General features: G+C 49.0%; 1 protein-coding gene across 1 annotated transcript in view; it reads right to left on the reverse strand.

The window, feature by feature from the left end:
• Positions 1-20,179, reverse strand: part of C3 (complement C3) — a 36,018-nt gene extending 15,839 nt beyond the window's left edge. Inside the window, exons 1-21 of the mRNA XM_027547464.1 lie at positions 20,037-20,179; positions 19,029-19,221; positions 17,920-18,082; positions 17,741-17,811; positions 15,862-15,956; positions 15,676-15,758; positions 15,482-15,572; positions 15,265-15,367; positions 15,008-15,134; positions 14,359-14,474; positions 14,112-14,258; positions 12,996-13,205; positions 12,654-12,860; positions 11,125-11,283; positions 10,445-10,574; positions 9,015-9,086; positions 8,649-8,846; positions 6,106-6,217; positions 5,733-5,818; positions 2,319-2,461; positions 2,008-2,220 (exon numbers count right to left, since the gene is read on the reverse strand). Of these exons, the coding sequence (XP_027403265.1) occupies positions 2,008-2,220; positions 2,319-2,461; positions 5,733-5,818; positions 6,106-6,217; positions 8,649-8,846; positions 9,015-9,086; positions 10,445-10,574; positions 11,125-11,283; positions 12,654-12,860; positions 12,996-13,205; positions 14,112-14,258; positions 14,359-14,474; positions 15,008-15,134; positions 15,265-15,367; positions 15,482-15,572; positions 15,676-15,758; positions 15,862-15,956; positions 17,741-17,811; positions 17,920-18,082; positions 19,029-19,221; positions 20,037-20,110 (2,793 nt within the window). The 5' untranslated portion in view covers positions 20,111-20,179. The remainder of the gene's footprint in view (positions 1-2,007; positions 2,221-2,318; positions 2,462-5,732; positions 5,819-6,105; positions 6,218-8,648; positions 8,847-9,014; positions 9,087-10,444; positions 10,575-11,124; positions 11,284-12,653; positions 12,861-12,995; positions 13,206-14,111; positions 14,259-14,358; positions 14,475-15,007; positions 15,135-15,264; positions 15,368-15,481; positions 15,573-15,675; positions 15,759-15,861; positions 15,957-17,740; positions 17,812-17,919; positions 18,083-19,028; positions 19,222-20,036) is intronic.
• Positions 20,180-23,976: the final 3,797 nt, after the last annotated feature.

Below are 23,976 nucleotides of genomic sequence, written 5' to 3' on the forward strand. Positions count from 1 at the left end.
CATGGGGCAACCAAGCCCATGTGCTGCAACTACTGAGCCCATATGCCACAACTAGAGAAGAAGATCCCTGTGCCACAACTAAGCCAAATAAATAAATATTAAAGATGAGGGAACTGGGGAACAGACAGGTAAAGTAACTTGCCCAAGGTCACAAAGCAAGTAGAACAGGATTTGGGTTTGAACCTAATAGTCTGGCTCCAGAGCCTGTTTTTAACCCAGTGCCTCTTAATGGGCTAAATAAAATAAAAATTTTAAAACAAATAATTTAAAAGAAACTTTTTGAGCCAGTAAACAAGAATAAATAATAAAGGAAAGAGAAAAAATAGATGAAAGAATGTACATAACTACTTAACACAGTGCCTAGCAGATAGTAAGTGCTCAATTAAAATAGGGGCATCTTAATTAGAGTCAAAGGCCCAACACAAGCTCTCACGTGTATATGCACATAAGCCTCCATGGAGGACAGTGGGTGCATTTGCCCTCACAGAACCCATTCTCCTTTTGCCTGGAGTGAGTCCCATCTTTTCCTTTGCAGACTGAGTTCCTGCCTATGTTGTATTCATCAGTGTGTAACATCCAGCTCTCCAGGAAGAAAAGCTCTTGATTTATAGTGCTGCCAATTTCCTTGGTGTGAATATCTCCACCATGATGGATTTCAAGCTACCACCGTGAGTGAGTACAGACTTGGGACGTGGTAGACATACTGGATCTAGGGAGCTGGGTATCACAGGCTCCAGCTCACTACTGGTTTCTTCCCACCAGTGCCTGTGTTGAGTCATATTGAAATTCACAGCAAGGGGAAAAACGTGTGCACCTATATATACACACTTTCATGTAATTTTTAAAATATATTATTTTAATGGTTAGGTTTATTCCAGAACATTAAAGTAGTTGAAAAAATATGTTTGCTTCCATTAAAGCCAGAAAATAAAAATTATAATAAATTATGATTTGGGTGTAAATAAAACATTTCAATGTGAAATCTGTCAGTTTTGATACATTTGGTTTTGAATGTTTCAATATTTTTTCAACTACTGTAATGTTTTTTGGGAAAAAATAACTGATAAAAAATATACACGGGCCCAACTCAGTTTTCTTTTGCTTTAGGTGTCAATATGACATAGTTTGACACCATCAAATTTGTCTCTAAAATTTTGATATTTTGTATATTGCAGAGGTTTTGGGAATGAATTTTGATTTCTTAAAATATTGCACTAAAATATTTTTGATCTTGTTTATGATCTTATGCTTTGCTTTAAAGTACTCATGAAAGATGCTAAAATCCTTTCATTTTGGTTGATGATTTTGTCTATTATATTTGAAAATGTTCAACACTATAGGAAACAGTAACAGAAATATGACTGTTAATGCATATTTCTTTTTTTCTGGGTTGAGTTTTTTTTCCCCATGGGTCTTCTTTTTTGTTGTGTGTTAACGCGTATTTTAAGGGTAAGACTCATAGGTAAAGACTCATAGGTAAAACTCATAGGTAAAAAAGAAGTGTTCTAGTTCTTGCAGTTGTGTATTATTCCTTTCCAATATTTGCTCTGTGAAATATATTTTCTCAAGCTTTTTAAATTTTACTTATTTATTTGGCTGTGCTGTGTGGCTTATGATATCTTAGTTCCATGACCAGGGATCAAATCCAGGGCCACAGCAGTGAAAATACTGAGTCCTAATCACTGGACCACCAGGGAACTGTCCCCAAGATTTTTAAAGTCAGAAGAAAACTCCTGTGCTAAAATGTTACAAGATGTCATATTTGATATTAAAATATATTTTAATGAAAAAATATTATTGATTTCTGAGTTTTCAGGTGTCTGCTAAAAATTCTGTGCCCAAGAATAATGCCTCACTTGCCTCACCCTAATCCTGGCCCTCCATTCAAAGTTCCAGAACTCCTGAATCTCCTATGGTGTGCCTGGGTCTCCAAGTTGGGTTGACAGCACAGGGAGAACCGGAGCCTCTCCTGAAGGACAAGGGGCAGCAGGTACCCCAAGGACTCACCACGACCTTCAGGGTCTTCTTGACACCATCACTGATGAAGTGGTTGTAGACGGCAGCCTTGACCTCCACCTCGTGGAGGCCGATCTTCAGGGGCACAATGACGTAAGGCACCGCCACCGAGGACCTGGCTGGGATCGTTATAGTCTGCTGGTGGCGCTTCTTGGCGGTGGCCAGGCTACAGAAGGCTGGATTGTAGAGCAATTCCACCCTCACCTGCCAGGGGGAGAGAGTATGGGGTCAGGAGAACGTGCCACAGACTCGCTCCCCCAAGTCCCCGCGCCCTCCATGCCTCTGTTGCGCCAGGGACGCACCTTGAGATTTTCCGCCTCCCGGTAGTTGTAGAGGATCGCTCGGATCTCCACTTGCTCGTTGCGCACCACCGAGTAGGGGAGACGCAGGTCGATAAAGAAATCCTGCATCACAGTGACCTCATAGGGGTCAGCCACACAGATCCCTGCCCGGAGTGGAAACAGAACACAGAGTGTCAGGAGTGGGTCAGAGGACTGGGCAGGGTGGACTGGGTCCAAACTCTTGCCCCTACCAATGTCTCAGTGCTTACACTTAACCGCGGGAGCTATCCCAAGGTCTTTGCAGAAGCCCATAGACATAATATGGGGGCTTTCCTGGTGGCTCAGATAGTAAAGAATCTGCCTGTGTCACAGGAGATGTGGGTTCGTTCTCTGGGTCAGGAAGATTCCCTTCGAGAAGGCAATGGCAAACGACTCCAGGATTCTTGCCTGGGAAATCCTGTGGACAGAGGAGCCTGGCGGGCTACAGTCCATGGGGTCTCAGAGTTGGACATGACTGAGCCACTAAGCACACACACATAGATGGCACATCGTGGCGGGGGTCGGGGGTTGGGGGGGTTTGATCCCTGGTCAAGGAACTAAGATCCTGCAAGTCACATGGAGTGGACAAAAAGAAAATCTCTTAAAAAGAAATGACTAAGCCAGAAACTAACACAACACTGTGAATCAACCATAATTCAATTTTTAAAAAAGGGAATTCCCTGGTGGTCCAGTGGCTGAGACTCTGGGTTTCCAATGCAGGGGGCCCAGGTTTGATCCCTGATCAAGGAACTAGATCTCACATGACGCAGCTAAAAGCCAGTGCAGTCAAATAAATAAATAAAAAGAAATATCTTTTAAAAAAGAATTGACTTCTGATATCTGATCTGTGTCATTTAAGGAGGCGTCTATACATCTCCAAAAGGCATTTACTCTTTGACCCCTAAAATATGCTCAACTCCAATAATAAAAATAATAGTTCACACTCATTGAACATGTACAATGTGTCCGGTACTATTATAACTATTATAAAATCCCAACACTTTGAGTAGTTACTCTTTCAGTTGTGCCCATTTTATAGATGAGCATCAAGAGGCTGAGTAACTTGATTAAGGCCACACAGCTGCCCAGAGAAAGATGTGGGATTTGGACTCAGGGACTTGGGCTTGTGAAGCGCCCCACTTTTAACAATACTCTTTCTTTACCCCATAAGAGCTCTTAAGTTTAAAATTTTCAAGTTCTATTGGTTGCATGCATGCTAAGCTGCTTCAGTCGTGTCTGACTCTTTGCAACACTCTGGACTGTAGCCCGCCAGGATCCTCTGTCCGTGGGATTCTCCAGGCAAGAATACTGGAGTGGGTTGCCATTTCTTTCTCCAGGAGATCTTCCCAACCCAGGGATCAGACCCAGGTCTCCTGCATTGCAGGCAGATTCTTTACTGACTGAGCCATAAGGGAAGCCTAAATGTCTTATACATACTGCTATATTTTAAATGGGCAACAAATAAGGACTTACTGTATAGCACAGGGAACTCTGTTCAATGTTATGTGGCAGTCTGGATGGGAGGGGAGTTTGGGGGAGAATGGATACATGGATATGTATGGCTGAGTCTCTTCACTGCCCACCTGAAACCATCACAATACTGTTCATCGGCTGTACTTCAATATAAAATAAAAAAGTTAAAAAAAAAAAAAAGATAATGTCTAACAAACTCCGAGGTAAAGCTTCTTGACCAGATTGCAGCTAGTCCAGAGAACATGCTTAAGAGGCAAGGGTCTAAAGGTAGTTTACATTTTTTTTTCAAGCTGCAGGAACATTTTTTAGGTAAAGGAAACCTCAGACAGAACCTTGGTATACAGAAATGCACAACAGGCAAATATGAAGATGCCCTGATTTGAAACAGGGATGGGGACCCCAAACCAGAACTGTGCTGAGTGGCTTTGGAGTCCCAGGCAGAAGGAAAACTATGTGCCTTGCGTATAATTTATGATAAATTATAACTAAATAAACGTATACTAGAGTAACTGGGTGTGGTATAAATGAAATACACTTAATGCTGTGAGTTTTAATACATCTTTTTTGTGTGTGTTTTTAATAGTTTTTCAACTACTTTAATGCTCTGGAAAAAAAATAACCTTTAAAATGGACAGAAAATATGTATATGAAACACATCTTTCCTTTGGCCTCAAGCTCTAACAGGGTTCAACACAGTGCTGGTTTTTATTTAAAATCTAGGTATTTTGTACATCATGGATTTTTTTTTTTTTTGGCATTCATTTTGATCTTTTAAAAAACTATTGCATGAAAATACAATTTACCTTGATGACTGAGATTTTTTGGCACCCACCTAATTTTGCATTCAAAGTCAGTGCCTCACTTTCCTTGCCCCATTCCCAGACCAGCTCTAAATCATTCATACTTGACTAGGGTTTGTCAGGGTCCCACACGCAGCTGTTGGTGGCAGTGGCGGGGGAGGATACGCATACCCCTTTTTGTTGTGTTTCACAGCCTACCTGCTGATGTTTCAATCACTCACTTCATCCCGCTTCCTCTTTTATTTTTTCTTAATTGCTTGACTCACTATCATGGCAACATCACCCCTACCAAGTTGTTGTTGCAAATTATTCTCTATGATATTATAGAATAATACATCATATAGCAAATAATTCTATATGATATGGTGGATATATGTCTTTATGCACGTGTACGCTCAATCGCTCAGTCGTGTCCAAATCTTTACAACCCCATGGACTGTAGCCCACCCATGAAATTTTCCAGGCAAGAATACTGGAGCGAGTTGCCATTTCTTACTCCAGAGGATCTTCCTGATCCAGGGATCGAACCTGCCTTTCTTGCATCTCCTGCCTTGGCAGGCAGGTTCTTTACCACTGCGCCACCTGGGAAGCCTGTGTGTTTTTATACATTTGTCCAAACCCGCAGAAACGTAAGACACCGAGTGTGAGCCCTAATGTCAGCTGCTGCTGCTGCTAAGTCGCGTCAGTCATGTCCGACTCTATGTGACCCCATGGACTATAGCCTACCAGGCTCCTCTGTCCATGGGATTCTCCAGGCAAAAGTACTGGAGTGGGTTGCCATTGCTTTCTCCTTAATGTCAGCTAAGAACTAGCAAAGATAATGATGTGTCCATCAATTGTTACAATGTAGATGGTGAGGGAGGCTGTGTATGTGGTCAGGGAAAATGGTACATAGGAAGTCTCTGCACCAGCCTCTCAATTTTGCTCTGAACTAAAACCGCTAAAAATAAAGTCTATTTACCAAATCACGATGTCACTCACATTCTGCACTCTAATCCCTCTCTAGTAACCAGGGCAAAGTGTCAGCCACCAAGAAACAAAAGATCTGTCAGGATGGAATGAGAAAATGCTCAGGGGATCTGGGGTCCCGGCCTCCGAGGACCGGACCACCATCCTCTCTCACCTTTCTTGTCTGACAAGCTCACGGCCAGAATCTCCCAAGTGGTGATGGAGTCTTTCAAAAACACGTTCATGAGCTTCGTGGAGATTCTGGTCCAGGGAGAAGTGGGGGGGGGGGGCGGTGATTAGGAGAAGACATCTAGCAGGATGCAGGGGGAGAGCAGGTAGGGAGGGGCCCCAAGGGACAGGATTGGAAGGGGGCTGGAGGTGGGTACATTTAGGTAGCCCCAACTCTATTTTCTAGGCTGGGTTGTGTGCTTCCACCATGATTCCACAAAAGAAGGGGGTTTGAGGGGCATGCAAATGCAGTGTCCAATCTAGGGTGACCATAGAAGCTGGCCTGGGGATAGGTTGAAGTGGGGCCATCCCAGCCTTACCCATTTTTGTCTGCTTGTTTAAGGTCCTCAATGACGGTCCACAACCAGCTCTCGGGGAATTGGCTTCGGGAAATGATGTCCTCCTCTGGGATTATGTCATCATCCAGGTCACCTGTGGGTGGGGGGTGGGGGGTTAAAACAGACTGAATCCCCCCTCCTGCTCCCTCCACTGTCCCTTTTAGATATTTATCTTTATCATCCCCTAGAGGGATTCCTAGCATGGACACACCCAAGGTCACATGATCACTTCCAGGGATCCTAGGCACATTTGCCCCAAGAGGCTCCTTTCTCCATAAAAAAAAATATTAAAAGTCACATTTTACAACCATGTTGGTATAAAGGTGAAAATAAGCCACACTGCATTGGGTTGATTTGTTTTTTCCCCTTTGATTTTCAAGGGAATGAAAATATTTGCATGAAAGAGCCTCTAAAAGCATCATTGGCCCATGCCTGCTGTGTTACATTAACCATGTGATGGTTAAGTCTATCCTGAAAGCAATGGGGCTAGCTGAGAGATTCTCTGGACTTGATGGAGATTGCCAAAGAGACAGTGGTCTTTAAAAGTCATCTTGACCCCATCAGCAAGTACACAAAGCTGGACTAGAATAGAGTTTAATCCTGGCTGGGCTTTCCTCAAACAATGATGAACAGATTTTAATTTGGTTCTGGGGCTTCCCTGGTAGTTCAGATGGTAAAGAATCTGCCTGTCAATGCAGGACTTACAGGTTCCCTGGGTCCGGAAGATCCCCTGGAGGAGGAAATGGCTACCCACTCCAGTATTCTTGCCTGGGAAATCCCATAGACAGAGGAACCTGGTGGGCTACAGCCATGGAGTCACAGAGTCAGAGTCTTAGTGATTAACACTTTCACTTTTCTGCCTAACCACAAAGTAGGTGGAATTCCATAGATACTTAAATCCACCCATAAAAGCGAAGAAGGTGAAAGTCGCTCAGTCATGTCCGACTCTTTGCAACCCCATGGACTATACAGTCCATGGAATTCTCCAGGCCAGAATACTGGAGTGGGTAGCCCTTCCCTTCTCCAAGGGATTTTCCCAACCCAGGGATCGAACCCAGGTCTCCCGGCAGATTCTTTACCAGCTGAGCCACAAGGGAAGCCCAGTACTCTGGAGTAATCTATGAAAGTGCCTTGGGATACTAACTCTTAATCAACCCTCTGTATCACCCCCAGTTGGCTAAAAAAATGACATAATGCTGGGGGAAAAAAGTCATCCGTGTGTGTAAATCATACACACATTGTCTAAATTTCTTCTTTGCGAAAGAAAAGTCTTGGGTCACTGGAGCAGAGAGTAGCATGCCTAGTCATTATAATTTGCAAAGAGACTGAAGGTAGAATTCTGTGTTCATGTATGTTGGGAATCATGTTTTTGGTGGGGTAGAGGGTTGAAGGGGTTGCTAGTTTTCCAGCTAAAGGAATTCAGAAATATTTGACTTTGGCAGTGGCTGCTTTTGAGAAGTTATCTGCAGATAGTTCAGTTTCAACAAAGCCCATTCTGGCACAGAAGTCTTCTAATTAAGACATACTAAAATATATTTTTAAAAAACAAAAAGAAAAGGAGAGGGACTTCCTTTTCTCCCACTGGTAGTCCAGTGGTTAAGGTCCCGAAGTTCCACTGCAGGGGGCATAGGTTCAATCCCTGATCAGGGAACTAAGATTCTGCATGCCACATGGCATAACCAAAAATTTTAAAAACTGAATAATGGTGGGATCAGGCCACACCGGGCTCCTCTGTCTCTCAACAGATGGCCGTGGAGACTGTGTCAGTTCTGTAAAGGCCACTTTGTGGTGAGACCATTCTGATTTTGCTTAAAGGGGGCTTCTAAGAGAAGCCCTGGCTTTGCTTAAGATTGATGTGGCCTGAGATGTAGAGTTTTGACTGTGTACATGTCCTCTCCAGAATCGAATGAATGAATGAATGATTGAACATTGGGCAAAGGTTGAGCAGGTCTCTTAATAAGGCAACATGAATTAGTTTTCTTTGGTAAAGGCAAGCTTATAACCCATCTCATGTCTTCCTACTGGCAACTAGTGTGACCAGCTCTATCTTCTAGAATGATCCCTCAGATCATGGGAGGGAGGGGTGTCCTGGGCACTGGTAAAGTCAAACTTCAGAGGGTCTGGGGCCAGGGCCAGGCTAATCCACCCAGGCAGGAAATTTCCTTGCCCTCAGGAAAGGAGTCTTCTCCACTAGACTAGGTCCTTCTTCCCTCAGACAGGCACTTTCTTCCACCTGCGACAGACCCGCATCCCCCTCAGACAGGACGTCCTTCCCTCTCAGACAGGGATCTCCTTGCCCCACTGGAGATCTCCTCCTCCCTCAGACAGGCACGTCTTCCTCCCTCTCCGGACAGGCCTCCTCCTCACCTCGGACTCGCTGGATAGAGACCCCCTCTTCCTTCGGACAGGCACCTCCTCCCCCTAGGACTGGACTCCCCGCTCCTTGAACAGATTGGCTCTACCCTCTTCGGATTGGCTCCTCCTCCCACCTCGGACAGGCCCGCCCTCCCCGCCACAGGACTCACTCCTGGCCAGCTCCAGGGCGCCGTCGCGGCTGTGCTGCTGCCGCAGCTGAGTGATGTACTCGCAGCAGTCCAGGAAGGCCTTGACGCACGCGTCGCCCTGCAGGATGAACTGGGCCCGGCGCTGGCACGGGAACTTCATGGGGTTGTCCCGCATGCCGTCTTCGCAGCACTTGCGCAGATCGCTGCTGTACTGACCCGCTATGGGAACACAGATTTCCCCGACACGTCCCGCGCGCCCTCAGCTGCTGGCCTCGAAGCAGCAGACACTCAGGACACAGCCCAGGAAGAACTTCCCCACGGTCAGACCCTCCCCTTCCCTCTCTAGCTGGGATCCAGAATGGGTGGGGACCAGCGGAGGGCGCACACCTTTATCCATCCTCTTCTCCATGAGCTGCACCGAGCGGCGTCGGCGGGTGGCTGGTTGCGGGCACTGCGGATCTAAAGGCAGGTGGAAGGGGAACCAGATGGGTTAGGCACCTACTATGTTTCTGCTTTATTGACTATGCCAAAGCCTTTGACTGTGTGGATCACAATAAACTGTGGAAAATTCTGAAAGAGATGGGAATACCAGACCACCTGACCTGCTTCTTGAGAAATCTGTATGCAGGTCAGGAAGCAACAGTTAGAACTGGACATGGAACAACAGACTGGTTCCAAATAGGAAAAGGAGTATGTCCAGGCTGTATATTGTCACCCTGCTTATTTAACTTATATGCAGAGTACATCATGAGAAACGCTGGGCTGGAGGAAGCACAAGCTGGAATCAAGATTGTGGGGAGAAATATCAATAACCTCAGATATGCAGATGACACCACCCTTATGGCAGAAAGTGAAGAGGAACTAAAAAGCCTCTTGATGAAAGTGAAAGAGGAGACTGAAAAAGTTGGCTTAAAGCTCAACATTCAGAAAACTAAGATCATGGCATCTGGTCCCATCACTTCATGGCAAATACATGGGGAAACAGTAGAAACAATGTCAGACTTTATTTTTTGGGGCTCCAAAATCACTGCAGATGGTGACTGCAGCCATGAAATTAAAAGACGCTTACTCCTTGGAAGGGAAGTTATGACCAACCTAGATAGCATATTCAAAAGCAGAGACATTACTTTTCCAACAAAGGTCCTGGCTATGGTTTTTCCAGTGGTCATGTATGGATGTGAGAGCTGAACTGTGAAGAAAAGAATGATGCTTTTGAACTGTGGTGTTGGAGAAGATTCTTGAGAGTCCCTTGGACTGCAAGGAGATCCAACCAGTCCATTCTGAAGGAGATCAGCCCTGGGTGTTCATTGGAAGGACTGATGCTGAGCTGAAACTCCAATACTTTGGCCACCTCATGAGAAGAGTTGACTCATTGGAAAAAACCCTGATGCTGGGAGGGACTGGGGGCAGGAGGAGAAGGGGACGATAGAGAATGAGATGGCTGGATGGCATCACCGACTCGATGGACATGAGTTTGGGTAAACTCTGGGAGTTGGTGGTGGACAGGCAGGCCTGGCGTGCTGCAGTTCATGGGGTTGCAGTCGGATATGAGTGAGCGACTGAACTGACTGACTGACTGATGTGTCCTTGGTTTCCTCCCCACTGCAGCCTCCCCCCACCCCCACCCCCGCCGTGATGTTGGAGTGTTATTGTGGCCCATACCGAGGCTCAGAAAGAAGTGATTTGCGAGATGATAGTGGAGGCGGGACTTCCAACACCCCAACCTGCACCCCAGAGCCCTGCCCTTAACATGATCTCAGTATCTGGGGGATGGAGGCCCTGCTTCTCGCCTGCCCTGCCTTTCCCTGCATCCTCACCTGCCCTCTGCTGGGTCTCCAGGCCCTGGCTGGTCTTGAGAGTGAGTCCTGCATCCGTGAAGACGCCAGCATAGTTTCTTCCACTGCCTGGGGTGCAGCCAATGTCCGCTTTCTCCACCACGTCCCAGATCTGCGGGGTGGAGTGCAGGCGGAGGGTCAGAAGGGCCACCACCCTCTGGCCAGCTTGTCCATCCAGCCCCACCCCATCCATCCTTATCCTGTTCCCCAAGCTGGCAGGCCACGATGGACGATCCAGAATTGGACTCTGGACTGCGTCCATTCCCAGCACCATCTCCAACGTGGACCTTTGTCCACCCACATTCTCATCCTCAACTTGACTTCAACCCATCCCCGTGTCTACATCCATTCAGACCTCTATGCTCAACCTATCTGCTCCTCTCCAGCATCATCCCCAGGTGGCTCAGTGGTAAAGAATCTGCCTGCCAATGCAGGAGACACAGGTCCCATCCCTGGGTGGGGAAGGTACCCTGGAGAAGGAAATGGCAACCCACTCCAGTATTCTTGCCTGGGAAATGCCATGGACAGAGAAGCCTGGTGGGCTACAGTCCATGGGATTGAAAAAGAGTTGGACAGGACTGAGTGACTGAACGACAATAAGCATCACTCCCACCTCAACCCAATGCCATCTCTGAACCAACCTCAGCGACTCTGGGGCATACCTTTCTCTGGGTCAATTTGTTCTTCTTATTCAGCACAAACACGCCCTTGTCCACGGCCACGAGCCCCACTCGGGCCCCCTGGTCAGCCTCGATCTTCAGGGTTATCTGTTGCCCGGGTCGATGGTGTTTCTCTTCCTTCCCACCATTTTTCACCACCAGCTATGGGAGGGGAGCAGGTTGGAGGGGGAATTCAGCCCTGTAAGACCTCAAGAAGCCCAAGACAGAGGAGGTCTTGAGCTGGACTGAAAGGGGAGGGGAAGAAGCAAGCCAAACTGGCATCAGGCAGAAAATCAAGAAAAGAGAGAAAACCAGGAGCAAGAGAGATACTGAGTGCAAGCGTCTACTTATGAAATAAATGAGTCATAGGGATCAAATACACAGTGTGAAGAAGATAGTCAATAAGCACATAGGACCTTTGTATGGTGACATGTGGTTACTAACAGGACTCATGATGGTGAGCATTTTGAAACACACAGAAATATGTTGATATGTGGATTGTAGAAATGTCGTACACCAGGAACTAACATAGTGGCATAGGTCAATTAGGCACTTCCCTGTAGCTCAGTTGGTAAAGAATCCGCCTGCAATGCAGGAGACCCAGGTTTGATCCCTGGGTTAGGAAGATCCCCTGGAGAAGGGAATGACAACCCACTCCAGTATTCTTGCCTGGGAAATCCCATGTACAGAGGAGCCTGGCAGACTACAGTCCATGGGGTTTCAAAGAGTCAGACATGACTTAGCGTGTAACCACCACCATAGGTCAATTATACTTCAAACAAACATACTCATAGAAAAAGAGATCAGATGTGTGGTAAAGGGAGAGGGAATTGAGTGAAGGTGGTTAAAAACAAACTTTCAGTTTTAAGTACCAGGGGTGTAATGTACAACATAATAAATATATGTAATTAACCCTGCTGTGCCATTATATAAGGAAGGTCGTTAGAGGAAACCCTGAATTCTCACCACAAGGGAAAGATTTTCTTTTTCTATTTCTTTAATCTCATATCTCTATGAGGTGATCACTATTCACTCAACTTATTGTGCTGATCACTTATGATGTACCTAGGTTAAATCATTATGCTCTACACCTTAAACTTAGTACTGTGTGTAAATTACATTTCAATAAAACTGGAAGAAAAAGAAGCTACTAAGGGAACTTCCCTGGTGGCCCAGTGGTTAGGACTTTGCCTTCCAATCCAGGGAGTACAGGTTCGATCCCTGGTTGGGGTGCTAAGATCCCACCTGCCTCCCAGCCAAAACACCAAAAGCATAAAGCAGAAGTAATATTGTAACAAATTCAATAAAGACTTTAAAAAAAGGTCCATATCAAGAAAAAAAAAGATGAAGAAACTGAGGCTGAAAGAGATGGAAGAATAAGATGGAAAAGGAGGAGAGGCAGGAACTCTGAAATGGGGAGAGGCATGGACTCAAAAGATTGGAGAGAGACAGAGCCAGAGGCACAAGACGGGGAGAGGGACAGCCAGGTGGAGGGTCTCCAGATGGGCACAGAGAGGTGCCAGGGAGCTTACCGTGCCCATACACGAGTCCTTGACATCCACCCACACGGAGTCGGCCACCACCTCCCTCTGGCCTTTGGCATTAATCAGTGTGTAATAGGCCACCAGGCGGAAGGAAGGGATGAAGTCTGACGTGATGGTCAAGGGCAATACCACTAGGTCCTGGCCGGGCTCTCGGTACTGGCGTCCCACCTTCAACAGCTTCCCCTTGTTCATGATCTGGGGGGACAGTTCGGTATAAGGATCAGGAAGGTGAGCGGGAGAATGGGTGGGAGTCAGGGACGGGGGTGGGGGGTGGAATCTGGGATGGATGAGGGCTCCCGGGGATACTGGGAGTTCTAGAAAGCCACGGACCATGTAGGTGTAGTAGCGGATCTTGGCTTGCTCGCCGGGGTCCGTGCGCAGGTGGAAGTTGACGTTGAGAGTCTCCCCAGGCTTGAGCTCCACGCGGGGCACAGAGAGGTGCAGGTAGTTATTGGAGTTCCCCTGGGTGTTGTAGGGTAGGGCCTGCATGGTCCTGGTGGCCTGTCGCCCCTCGGGGATATTGTCCTTTTTTGTGCGTACCTGGTCAGGGAAAGATGGATGCCATGATGCCCACCCGCCCTCCCCAGAGACATCTAAATCCACACCCCTGAGACCAGGGTATTTTATGTGAGGAGAAAGACTTTGCAGATGAGATTAGGTTAAGGATATTAAGGAGATGGGGAGGAGACTGAATGATCCAGGTGGGCCCAATGCCATCACAAGTGTCCATATAAGATGTCTAGGCAGGGACTTCCTTGATGGCACAGTGGATAAGAATCTGCCTGCCAATGCAGGGAACATGGGTCCGATCCCTGGTCCGGGAAGATTACACATGCTGTGGAGCAACTAAGCCTGTGTGTCACAACTATCGAGCCTGTGCACCCTAGAGCCTGTGGTCTGCAACAAAGAGAAGCCACCTCAATGAGAAATCCAAGCCCCACAACTAGAGAAAGCTGGCAAACAGCAACAAAGACCCAGTGCCACCAAAAATGAATGAGTAAATAATTTAAAATAAGAAGACATCTGGGCAGCAGACATCTAGAAGGTAGGACCCTGCTGTGCAGATGAGAACACATCTATGCGTGCAAACTATTATATATAGAATGGATAAACAAAGCCCTACAGTACAGCACAGGGAACTCTATTCAATATCCTGTCATAAACCATTATGGAAAAAGATATGAAAAAGACATATGTATATGTCTAACTGAATCACTTTGCTGTACAGCAGTAATTAACACAACATTGTAAGTCAATTCTACTTCAATCAAATAAATGAAAACATAAAAAGAGCCCTTCTATGCAAATGAAAACATCTCTGTGGATGGCACATCCCTTTATGCAAATGAAAGAAACCCACTCTATGCCCAAGACAGGATCCTTTTGTGCACATGTCAGGACCCCAGTCTACAAAATTAAGTCCCCTGAGGCTGGCCCAGAACTCACGGTGATGGTCAGGGGATCCCGTTTGTTCTGTGTGTTGATGCTTAGCTTGGCCACGCCATCATCCTGGGTCAAGGACTGCACATTGCTGCCCTGGGTCACCACCGGGATGTGGCGAGCGGGGGAGCCGTCGGGGTTTGTCACGTACACCTGTGGGTACAGGGGCAGGTGGAGGGCATTCAGGCAGACCCAGGGGTGTGATCGTGCTCAGGAGCAGTGTTGAGGGGTGCAGTCCTGCCCAGGGTCTCACCATGAGGTCGAAGGGCATGGCAGGTTTGAAGAACTTGGGGGTCTTGGTGAAATGGATCTGGTAGGGGGAAGTCACAATGGGGATCCCGGTGCGCTCTGCCTCCACCATGTCACTGCCTGAGGGGGGCCAGCCATGAGGGTGGGCTCCTGGGCCACCCCTCAGGACCAGGCTTCCCCCGTCAGACTGCACTCTGCCTTCGTACTGGGCCTCTGTCCTTAGAATGTATCTTCCCCATCGACCTGATTCCACATTCATTCTGAACATCCACCCTCAGAATGAGTCTCCCTCTTGCACTGGGTCTTATGCCCCAGAGTGGTTCTTCCCTGTCAGACTGGACCCCTTCTTCATTCTGGGCCTCCTCCCTCAGACTAGGTCTCCCCTGTAAGACTGGATCCCCCCTCCCTTCATTCTGCACCTCTTCCCTCAGACTAGACCTCCCCTGCCAGCCTGGACCCTCCCTTCATTCTGGGCTTCCTCTCTCAGATGAGACCTCCCTTGTCAGACTGGATCCTGCCCCCTTCCTTCTTGGCCTTCTCCCTCAGACTGCATCTCCCCCTTCAAAACTGGATCCCCTGCTTCATTCTGGGTCTCCCCTCTCAGACTGGATCCCCCTTTCATTCTGGGCCTCCGCCCCCAGACTGGGCCTCACCTGATTGCAAGATGACGGTGGCGGACACATATATGGACTTGCCCACCAGGGCATCAGCTCGGGAGGGCTGTACTCCATTCAGCAAAACCTGACGTTTCAGTATGGCCTCCCCATTACCATCGTTGATCTGGGGGAGACAGTAAGGGTTCATGGCGGAGGGGGGACCTGGGGTTAGGGACCAGGGGGTGGGCTCAGACGACAGGAGACAGGAAGGGTGTTTAGGGTGGGGGAGACCAGACAGGGCCTCTGTTAGGTACCGGAACACGGGTGAGGGAGTGAGTCAATGAAATTCTCCGGTCGCCATCCTGGACCCCAAAGATGACGAAAGCTGTTCCGTCCACCTGTTCCCCGTACAAGAACCTGCGATGCAGGGACAGTCTCAGATTCTCCCCTCTGCAGATGAGTCTTCCTCCAAACTAGCGTTGGCCTCGGTTGAGCCCCTCCCCCCACTTGGCCCCTCCCCCTGCCCCTCACCTGGCAATGATGTTGACCTTCAGGCCATCTGGGTCATCAATGTAGTAGAATTTCTCTTCAGGCTCTAGTTGGACCTCAAAACTGGGAAGCACTGGGGGGGACAGATCATGTTGGTGGGGGACCAGCATTGAGCCCAGCCTGATGCACTCCCCCATCCCCCTACCCCCTAACCCCAGTTCCCTGGACCCTCTTACCATATTCCTTCACCTCAAACTCAGCGGAGAAGACCTGCTGCGGAGAATCTTCATAGTAGGCTTTGATCTTCCACACCCCCATGCTGTGGGGGAGGTAGGCTGGTGATCTGGACAGACCTGGCGGCCCCCCACTCCCTCTCCTGGGGTAGGGGAGCCCCAAACCCCCTCCTGGAGGACCTGACATACTTCACTAGCTCTGGAATGTTCCAGGACAAGGTCAAAATGCCAAACTGGTTCTGAGAAGACTTGGAGTCCCGCTTGACAGGGATGCCATCAGGGGTCTGTCAGGAGACAGAGAGAAAAATGGCTCTTCAGAGATGAGGCTTTGCCTCTTGGCTTGCCCCTCCCTGTCTGTGTCTGGACATTTTCTCTGTGTTAGGTCCACAGGGGCAGTGGTGAAGAACGTGCCCCTGAGCCAGTCAGCTTGGGTTCAAATCCCCACTGAGCCAATTACAAGCTGTGTGACCTTGGGCAAGTTACTTAGCCTCTCTGTGCTCAATGAGCATATCTGGAAAAAGATAATTATTACTCCTATGTCACTGGTTTGGGAAATGTTAATATAGGCAAGAGCTGATGATGATCAGCGTCTCTCCAAAAACAAATAATAACTAGCGTTTGGGACTTCCCTGGTGGTGGTCCAGTGGCTAAAACTCCACGCTTCCAATGCAGGGATTGCACGTTCGATCCCTGGTCATGGAACTAGATTCCACATGCCGCAGTTAAGACGCGACACAACCTAATAAATAAATGTTAAAAATAGATGACATGTGTCATCTATTGTGATGCAGGACCCTGTGCTAAGCATTTGATTAGCACATACATACACCACACATAACTGCCCACATCTGCCTTTTTGACATAGCAATGTTGCATGGCTAGACCTCATACACATGTGATTTCATGCATTGCCAACAGTTAAACATCAGGAGACATCACATAGAAATCCAATTTTCTGGCTTCTCTTGGAAATTAAGGTCACTGTGGATAACATGCTTCTGTTGGTACGGGGTGACATTTGCTGGGAGCTGAGCACTGTGCCTTGAGGGGAGATGTGTATCCTGTTCCCTGTATACCCCTAAATCTCTAAAGCCAGCTCACAGCCTTCAGGACCTGGTCCTTGTTAGCTCTGTGTAATCTCAATAAATACTCAGGAAGATCCCCACAGGAGGACATGCCCCAGTCTTCCTCCCTTCTCTCTCCCTTCATTCTACATGTATGGTTCCCTCCCCATCTCTCCCTGCTTCTCTCTCCCCTCTCCTTCCCTCCCTCCTTCCAGTAAGTTTTTATTTATCCTACTACCCGCCAAGCACTGAATTTATGTTCAGTGGAGGTTAGGGGAAGGTGCAATTAATAAAATGTATAGATCCCATTTACAAGATGCCAGAAGGAGAGGGGGTGTTGCAATTTTACAGGGCACTCAGTGAGATCTCACTGTAAAATTGGGACACTGGAACAAAGACTTGAAGGAGGTGAGGGAGCGGTCTGTGTGGAAATTTCCAGGAAGAGGGTTTTCTGGGTAGGGGGAGTAGCCCATGCAAAGGCCCTGGGGCAGGGCTCTGCCTGAAGAGACTGGTGTGTGGCTGGAGCACAGTAAGCCGAGGAGAAGAGGGAAGCAGCGAGGGCACGGAGGGGATGGGGTAGGTCTTGCAGAGTCTTGTGGGCCACAGGAGGACTTGAAACTTGTTCTCAGGGAAGTGGGAGCCCTGGAAGGCTGGGGGCTGAGGAGGGGGCAGGGCCTGACTCAAGTGCTCACGGGCGCCCTCTGGCGGCACTAGAGAATTAGTGTCAGTCATCATCCCAATCTTCTGATGAAGAAAACAGACGCGGAAATGTGAAGTGACCTGTCCAGAGTCACACAGTGACCGGGTGTCTATCTGGAGCTAGAATCCTCAGGCGCAAGCAAGCATCGCCCCACGTGGTCTCCCTGGCTCCCGGCCCCCTCTCCCGACCTCTCTATATGCCTCTGACTTTGGGTCTCCGTCCGTGGCTCTTTCTCTGTCTCGATCTCTTTGTCTCTCCCTTAGTCTCAGCCCCGGGTAAGTCTGGGGCCCTGGCTGGCTGGTACCTCGATGGTGATGAAAACCGTCTGGCCCACGGGCAGCAGCTTGTGGTCAACAGTGAAGACCCGATAGAGGACTGAGAGGTGGTGGGACAGAAAAAGAGAGTTGGGTGAGACTCTGCTCCTCCCCCAGCCCTGCCCCTCCCCAATCCCGCCCTCTCCAGCCACCCCTCTCCGCCCCTTACCCGTGGAGCCTGGGGTGTAGATGGTCTTGTCCGTCTGGATGAAGAGGTACCCGCTCTGAAGGCTGATCAGCACCACCTTCTCCACCTGGACATTCCCGAAGGTCGCTACGACAGTCACGAACTTGTGCCCCTTGTCGGATTTTAACTCTTTGCTGGCCGGGATCTGGGCGTGAACCAAGAGATCATTAGGGGTCTGCTCCACCTGCCCTCTTCACAACACAGCCTGCCCATCAATTCTGGTTTGCCCAGATTTGGGGAGTAACGGGGTACTGAGATGGCGGGAGGGTAAGAGAGGGGGTGGGAGTCAGAGGGAGGGATGGGAAGGGGGAGTAAGAGGCGGCTCAGAGGAGGGAGGGCTCAGAAGGGGAAGGGACTCAAAAAGAAAACTCAGATGGAAGGGCCTCTGAAGGAAGAGGGCTTAAGAGAGGGAGGGGCTTGGAGGGCGGGGGCTCAGAAATGGGAAAGGGCTCAGAGATCCTAGGGCTTGGAAGGAGGTGGATTTGAGAGAGATCAGGGGGCTACTGTATAGCACAGGGACCTCTGCTCAATATTATGTAACAGCCTAAATGAGGCAAGAATTTGGAAAAGAATAGATACATGTATATGTATCACTGAATCACTTGACTGTACACCTGAAATTACTGCAACATTGCTAATCAATTATGCTCCAGTATAAATTAAAAGTTTTTTGTTTTTTTTTTTTTAAGCCGGGAACCCAAAGCCAGTGCTTTGGGACAATTCAGAGGGATAGGGTGGGGAGAATTGTGGAAGCGGTTTTTAGGATGGAGGGGGACACATGCATACCCGTGGCCGATTCATGCTGATGTATGGCAAAAACCATCACAATATTGTAAAGTAATTGTCCTCCAATTAAAATAAATTAATTAATTTAAAATAAAAAAGAAGGTGGAGACAGCTCAGAGAAAGCACTGGATGAAGCAGTGGGAGGGGCTCAGAAAAGGGAGGGCTCAGATGGGGGAGGGGGAGACTCAGAAGGGGCGGGGCTCAGGCAGTGTGGGTGGGGCTCAGAGAGCTCAGCCACGTGGATGCGTGGAGGACTCTCGGAGCTGGTGCGGCAGCAGCAGGATTGGGCTCCCTGGCGCGCCCACCTTGATGGTGACGGTGCTCAGGTAGCCATTGTTGCTGTTCAGCTGGGTGTTTTCGTTTGACAGCACTTGTTTCTTGGCCGGGAAGTCGTGGACGGTGACCGAGACCTGAATAGTCCCTTGTCCTCCGTGGGCCTCCAGCACCACAGTCTCCTCGCTCTCCAGACGCAGGATGTTGGGGGTGATCATGGAATACCTGCCGGAGGGGAGCATGGGGCGTGGCGCTGTCATCCCCGGAAGCCCGGGCTGCCAGCCCTTCCCCAGGGTGAGCGCTCTGCCCCAGTCCCTGGTCTCACAGGGGATCCGGAGACCGGCAGACAACTGGGGGCGGGGCGGGGGAGGAGGAGGCAGGGGCGGTGCTTCACATCCCATCAACTCCTCAACACCAAAATGAGAGGTGCCACCTCTTCCAAGACTTCCAAACTCACCACTGAATCCACTTATTCCAGGAGCTCTAATCCCGAAATCTTTAAACACCCCAAGTCTCTAAACACCCAGCCCTGGAACACCATATGTGCTATGAGCTAAGTGGCGTCAATCGTGTCCGACTCTTTGCTACCCTCTAGACTGTAGCCGGCCAGGCTCCTTTGTTCATGGGATTCTCCAGGCAAGAATACCAGAGTGGGTTGCCGGTGCCCTCCTCCAGGGGATCTTCCTGACCCAGGGATCAAACCCGCGTCTCCTGTGTCTCCTGCATTGCAGGCGGATTCCTTACCTGCTGAGCCACCAGGGCAGCCAAGACCATCCCAAACTCCTCCCTAAACCTGTGGCACCCCAGATCCAGATCCACGCCCTCAGCCACATACACCCACGCGAAATCTCTAGACCCTTAAAACCTGAAACTACAAACTCCCAGAATCTATGACGGTCAAATGTCCAGGACGCCAGATCACCTCTCCTGCAGAATCACTCATCACCGCATACGCCCTACACATGCAGGGCCGCATACCACAAATGCACACTCTCGTCTCTGAAGCAGCCTTTTTTGGGGGTCAGGCTGTGACTACTCACATGGGGTTCCCCAGGGCCATGGGGAGACTGGCTAGAAGCAGCAGCAGCAGGCTGGGGCCTGAGGTGGGCTTCATGGTGCCGGGGCAGTGGAGGGAAGGAGGGATAGAGGGACGGAGGGAGAGGGCAGGGGGGCAGTGAGCTGAGGTTGTTGGAGTCTGCCTTTTTATCTGGCTCCTGGCTTCCTCCCTCCTCTGACCAGCCCTCACTCCCCGCGGCCTCCCTCCTCCCTGGGACTGCCCCAGATTTCTCAATACTGTTTCCTAAGTTTTTCAATCTGTAGGGCCAGCATGCCTGGCATAAGTAACCCGGGGCCATGTTCTTCAGCTACAGAGACACAACAACCTCCTGCCCGGGCCTCCCTCCGGGTCATGGCCATCTGGTGATCAGGGACCTTTCCCTGTTACATCTACTTGGTAGCAGATGAAAGCAAAGGGCAGAGAGCCACCCCTTGCCCCCAACTCCAGATATCTGGTCCTGGCCCTCAGTCTACTTTTAAGCATGCATTTATTCACCAGACTCTTCCTGTGAGTCCATTTCTGTGCTAGCATCTCATGTTCCACTTCCAGAATCTTCCATGTTGGCATGGGGCTGGGGGCCGGGGACAGAGTCCAGCATCAATGCTCCTAGCCCCACAGAGTGTTTTCTCCAGTGGAGAGGGACTCAGCTTCTTGGAGAGTCAGGGAAGGTTTCTTGGAGGAGGGGACATTTCAACTGGGCTTTGAAGTATGTGTAGGAGTTCACTATCCAAGGACAATGTTTTCTAGGGCAAGGAGAGCCTGGAATTCCCTTCACCTAATCTCGTCAAGAGGCCTGAGTGGCTAAAAAGTCATAATTGAGGAAAGTCCCATGGCTAGCTTTTGTATTACATCAATGCCTTCTTAGGGGAAGGAGGTTCAAGAGGGATGGGACATGTGTATACCTATGGCTGATTCATGTTTATGTGTGGCAGAAACCAACACAACATTATAAAGCAATTATCCTCCAATTAAAAAAAATTTAAAAACATCCTCTTGGGATATTATTATTATTAAAAATTGTATTTAACTTGTTGCATAAGAATTGGTAATATAGTCATATGGTTCAATATCTAAAAGGTAACCTTCCTCCTGCTCTTGTTGCTAGCCATCAGGGTCTCAGACATGACCATGTAACCAAGTCTCATGTTTCTCTCCAGAGGTATATTATACATTTACGAACACTCACACATTTCAAAAACAAATCAGAAAGCTCTACACAAAAACAATATCAGAAAGCTCTACACACTCTTCTTCCTGGTCTCCCTGGGTTACACCTTGCTTTTTCATAAACAGTATACGGTAGGATTGTTTCATTATCAGAGCACAGAGAGCTTCCTTGTTCTTGCAGTGAAAGTAACCAGTCATCTGCTGATGGACAGACAGACTTCCTATTGTTACAAAACCATGGTCCCTCCAGACAGTAATCTGCATTATTGCCCAGTTATTGCCCAGTTCTCATGATTATTAACTGGTAAACCTTGGGGAAATTACTGATAACCACTTGAGCCTCAGTTTCCTCCTGTAAAGGGGTTATAACAGCAAGCAACTTCAAAGAGTTCTTACTACAATGAGAAAAGATAATTCTGATCAAAGGCTGTGTGTTAACAGTAACCTTGCTAGATATCGCTAAATTCCCCTCCATAGTTATATTGATTTGCATATTCACCAGTCTTGCACAAAGTTGCCAATTTCCTCATTCCCACCCCGCCTGTACCCCAACCCCTGCCCCTGGCCCACCGCCCCACTTAAGGGCACGTCGTCCAAACTGGATTTTCGCCTCAGCGTCAGTTTAATTTGCTTGTAAATTGAGACTCTGGGGGATAGGGGGAATGTGAAACCAGGTGTAGGGAGGATGGGGGATCTAGAGCCCTGAAGAGATGGAGGATTCAGAAGCCCAGAGGGCTGTTTTCCAAAGCCTCCTTGAAGGGGTTAACAGGGACCTCACTCTGATTTCCTGTAATCCACGCTCTTTCCCTGGCCAGGCCTCCTGTGTCCCTCCCCCCAGTAGGGGGAGGCGTGGAGAAACAACAAACCTGGGCTCTGTCTTATCTGATTGCGACACCTTTTCTTTGGAAGAGGAGGAGGAGGGGGGGGAGGCAAACACTTGCTTACTCTACAGAACTGGGGTTCAACTTCTGGAACTGGGATGTGGCCACCTGCTAGGATCCTCCACTCCCCAATACTTTATCTTTCTCCCCTGTCCACCCGCCAAAATATTCACCCCGTTTCCTGATTCCGTTATAGACTTAAGCCTTAGGGCTCTGTGATTTGTCAAGGAATCAAGAATTTGAGAAGGAATTCCTGCTGACCTCGCTCTCCCCTGTGGGGTTGCCTGCCCCTCCCTCAGAGCCTCAGTTAGTCCATCTGAACAAAGGCAGTAATGGCAGTTCCTGCTGCTTTGTTTTTTATTTTTTTATTTTGGCCTCACTGTGCAGCAGGCAGGTGGGATCTTAGCTCCCCCAACCAAGGATCGAAACTGCTCCCCCCCCCCCCCCCCCCCCCCCCGCATTTGAAGCACAGAGTCTTAACCACTGGAACGCCAGGGAAGTCCCAGTTCCTGCTGTTTTGACAATTAAGAGAACCCAGATTCTGTGAGAGACACGAGTTCGATTCCTGGGTTGGGAAGATCCCCTGGAGGAGGGCATGGCTACCCACTCCAGTATTCTTGCCTGGAGAATCCCATGGACAGGGGAGCCTGGTGGGCTATAGTCCGCGGGGTAACAAAGAGCCGGACACTGAGCGACTGAGTACACACAGATGCCTTGAAGTCCTGGGCTTGGAGGGAAGATTCATGCCCACAGGGATGGAGGTCTGAGAAGGGTCCTACCTATGACATCCAGGAGGTGACCAGAGGGATGGAAGTGAAAGTGAACCAAGGTCTCCTGGGAGGGAAGGAAACAAGAGGAATTCTTCCAGGCCTTTTTCAGGGGAATGGATATTTGCATCCAGAAGTTTGGGAGGAGGATGATGGGAAAGATAAGCCAGCAGGGGAGAAAGAGGAGGCATTCCTGGGTGTGGACCCAGGGGGAGCGAGGCTGCCTGGGCAGGTTCTAAGTGGAATATGTAGGAGATTTTTTTTTTTTTTGGCCATGCCATACATCTTGCAGGATCTTAGTTTCCCGACCAGGGAACAAACCCAGGACCCCCTGCACTGGAAGCCCAGAGCCCTAACCACTGGACCATCAGGGACGCCCCCTAGGAGACTCTTACACAGAGTATGTTTGCTTGTTGTTGTTTAGTTCCTAAGTTGTGCCCAACTCTTTTGCAACACCATGGATTGTAGCCCACCAGGGCCCTCTGTCCGTGGGATTTCCCTGGCAAGAATTCTGGAGTGAGTTGCCGTTTCCTTCTCCAGGGGATCTTCCTGGATCAGGGATTGAACCCGAGTTGTTTTGGATTAGCAGGTGGATTCTTTACCACTGAGCCACCAGAGAAACCCAAAATATTTGTTACTTATCTGAAATACAGATTTAACTGGGCATCCTGTATTTTGTCTGGCAACCCTAGCTAGGGTGCAAATAGAATGGGGAGGGGGGCAGAAATGGGCGTGATTTCTGAGTGACGGGAGCCCAGGTGCCCCTCTCCCCTTTAGTTCTCTGCATTTGCCTTAGTACTGTTATCTCCCCAACCCCACCCTTTCCCCACACAGGCGTGGCCACATCTGGGAGCAGCGGACATCCATCTTCCTCTCTTCACCCCCACCCATTCCAGGATGGGTGCTACACTGCTTTCTGGAAATTTCTCTCCAGGACCCAGAGCCTGTCTCCACCTCCACCTCCACCACCAGCAGCCTAGGCTCCCCCTTCTCCCCTACTTGTTACTCATTAACTTGGGCTAACCTTGGCCTGATGGAACCCATCCATTTGCCCTCTGGCTCCTTTCCCCTACCTACTCATGCATATGCAAGCAGAGACACCAGGAAC

This window comes from Bos indicus x Bos taurus, chromosome 7 (assembly GCF_003369695.1).
Source record: "Bos indicus x Bos taurus breed Angus x Brahman F1 hybrid chromosome 7, Bos_hybrid_MaternalHap_v2.0, whole genome shotgun sequence".
NCBI lineage: Eukaryota > Metazoa > Chordata > Mammalia > Artiodactyla > Bovidae > Bos > Bos indicus x Bos taurus.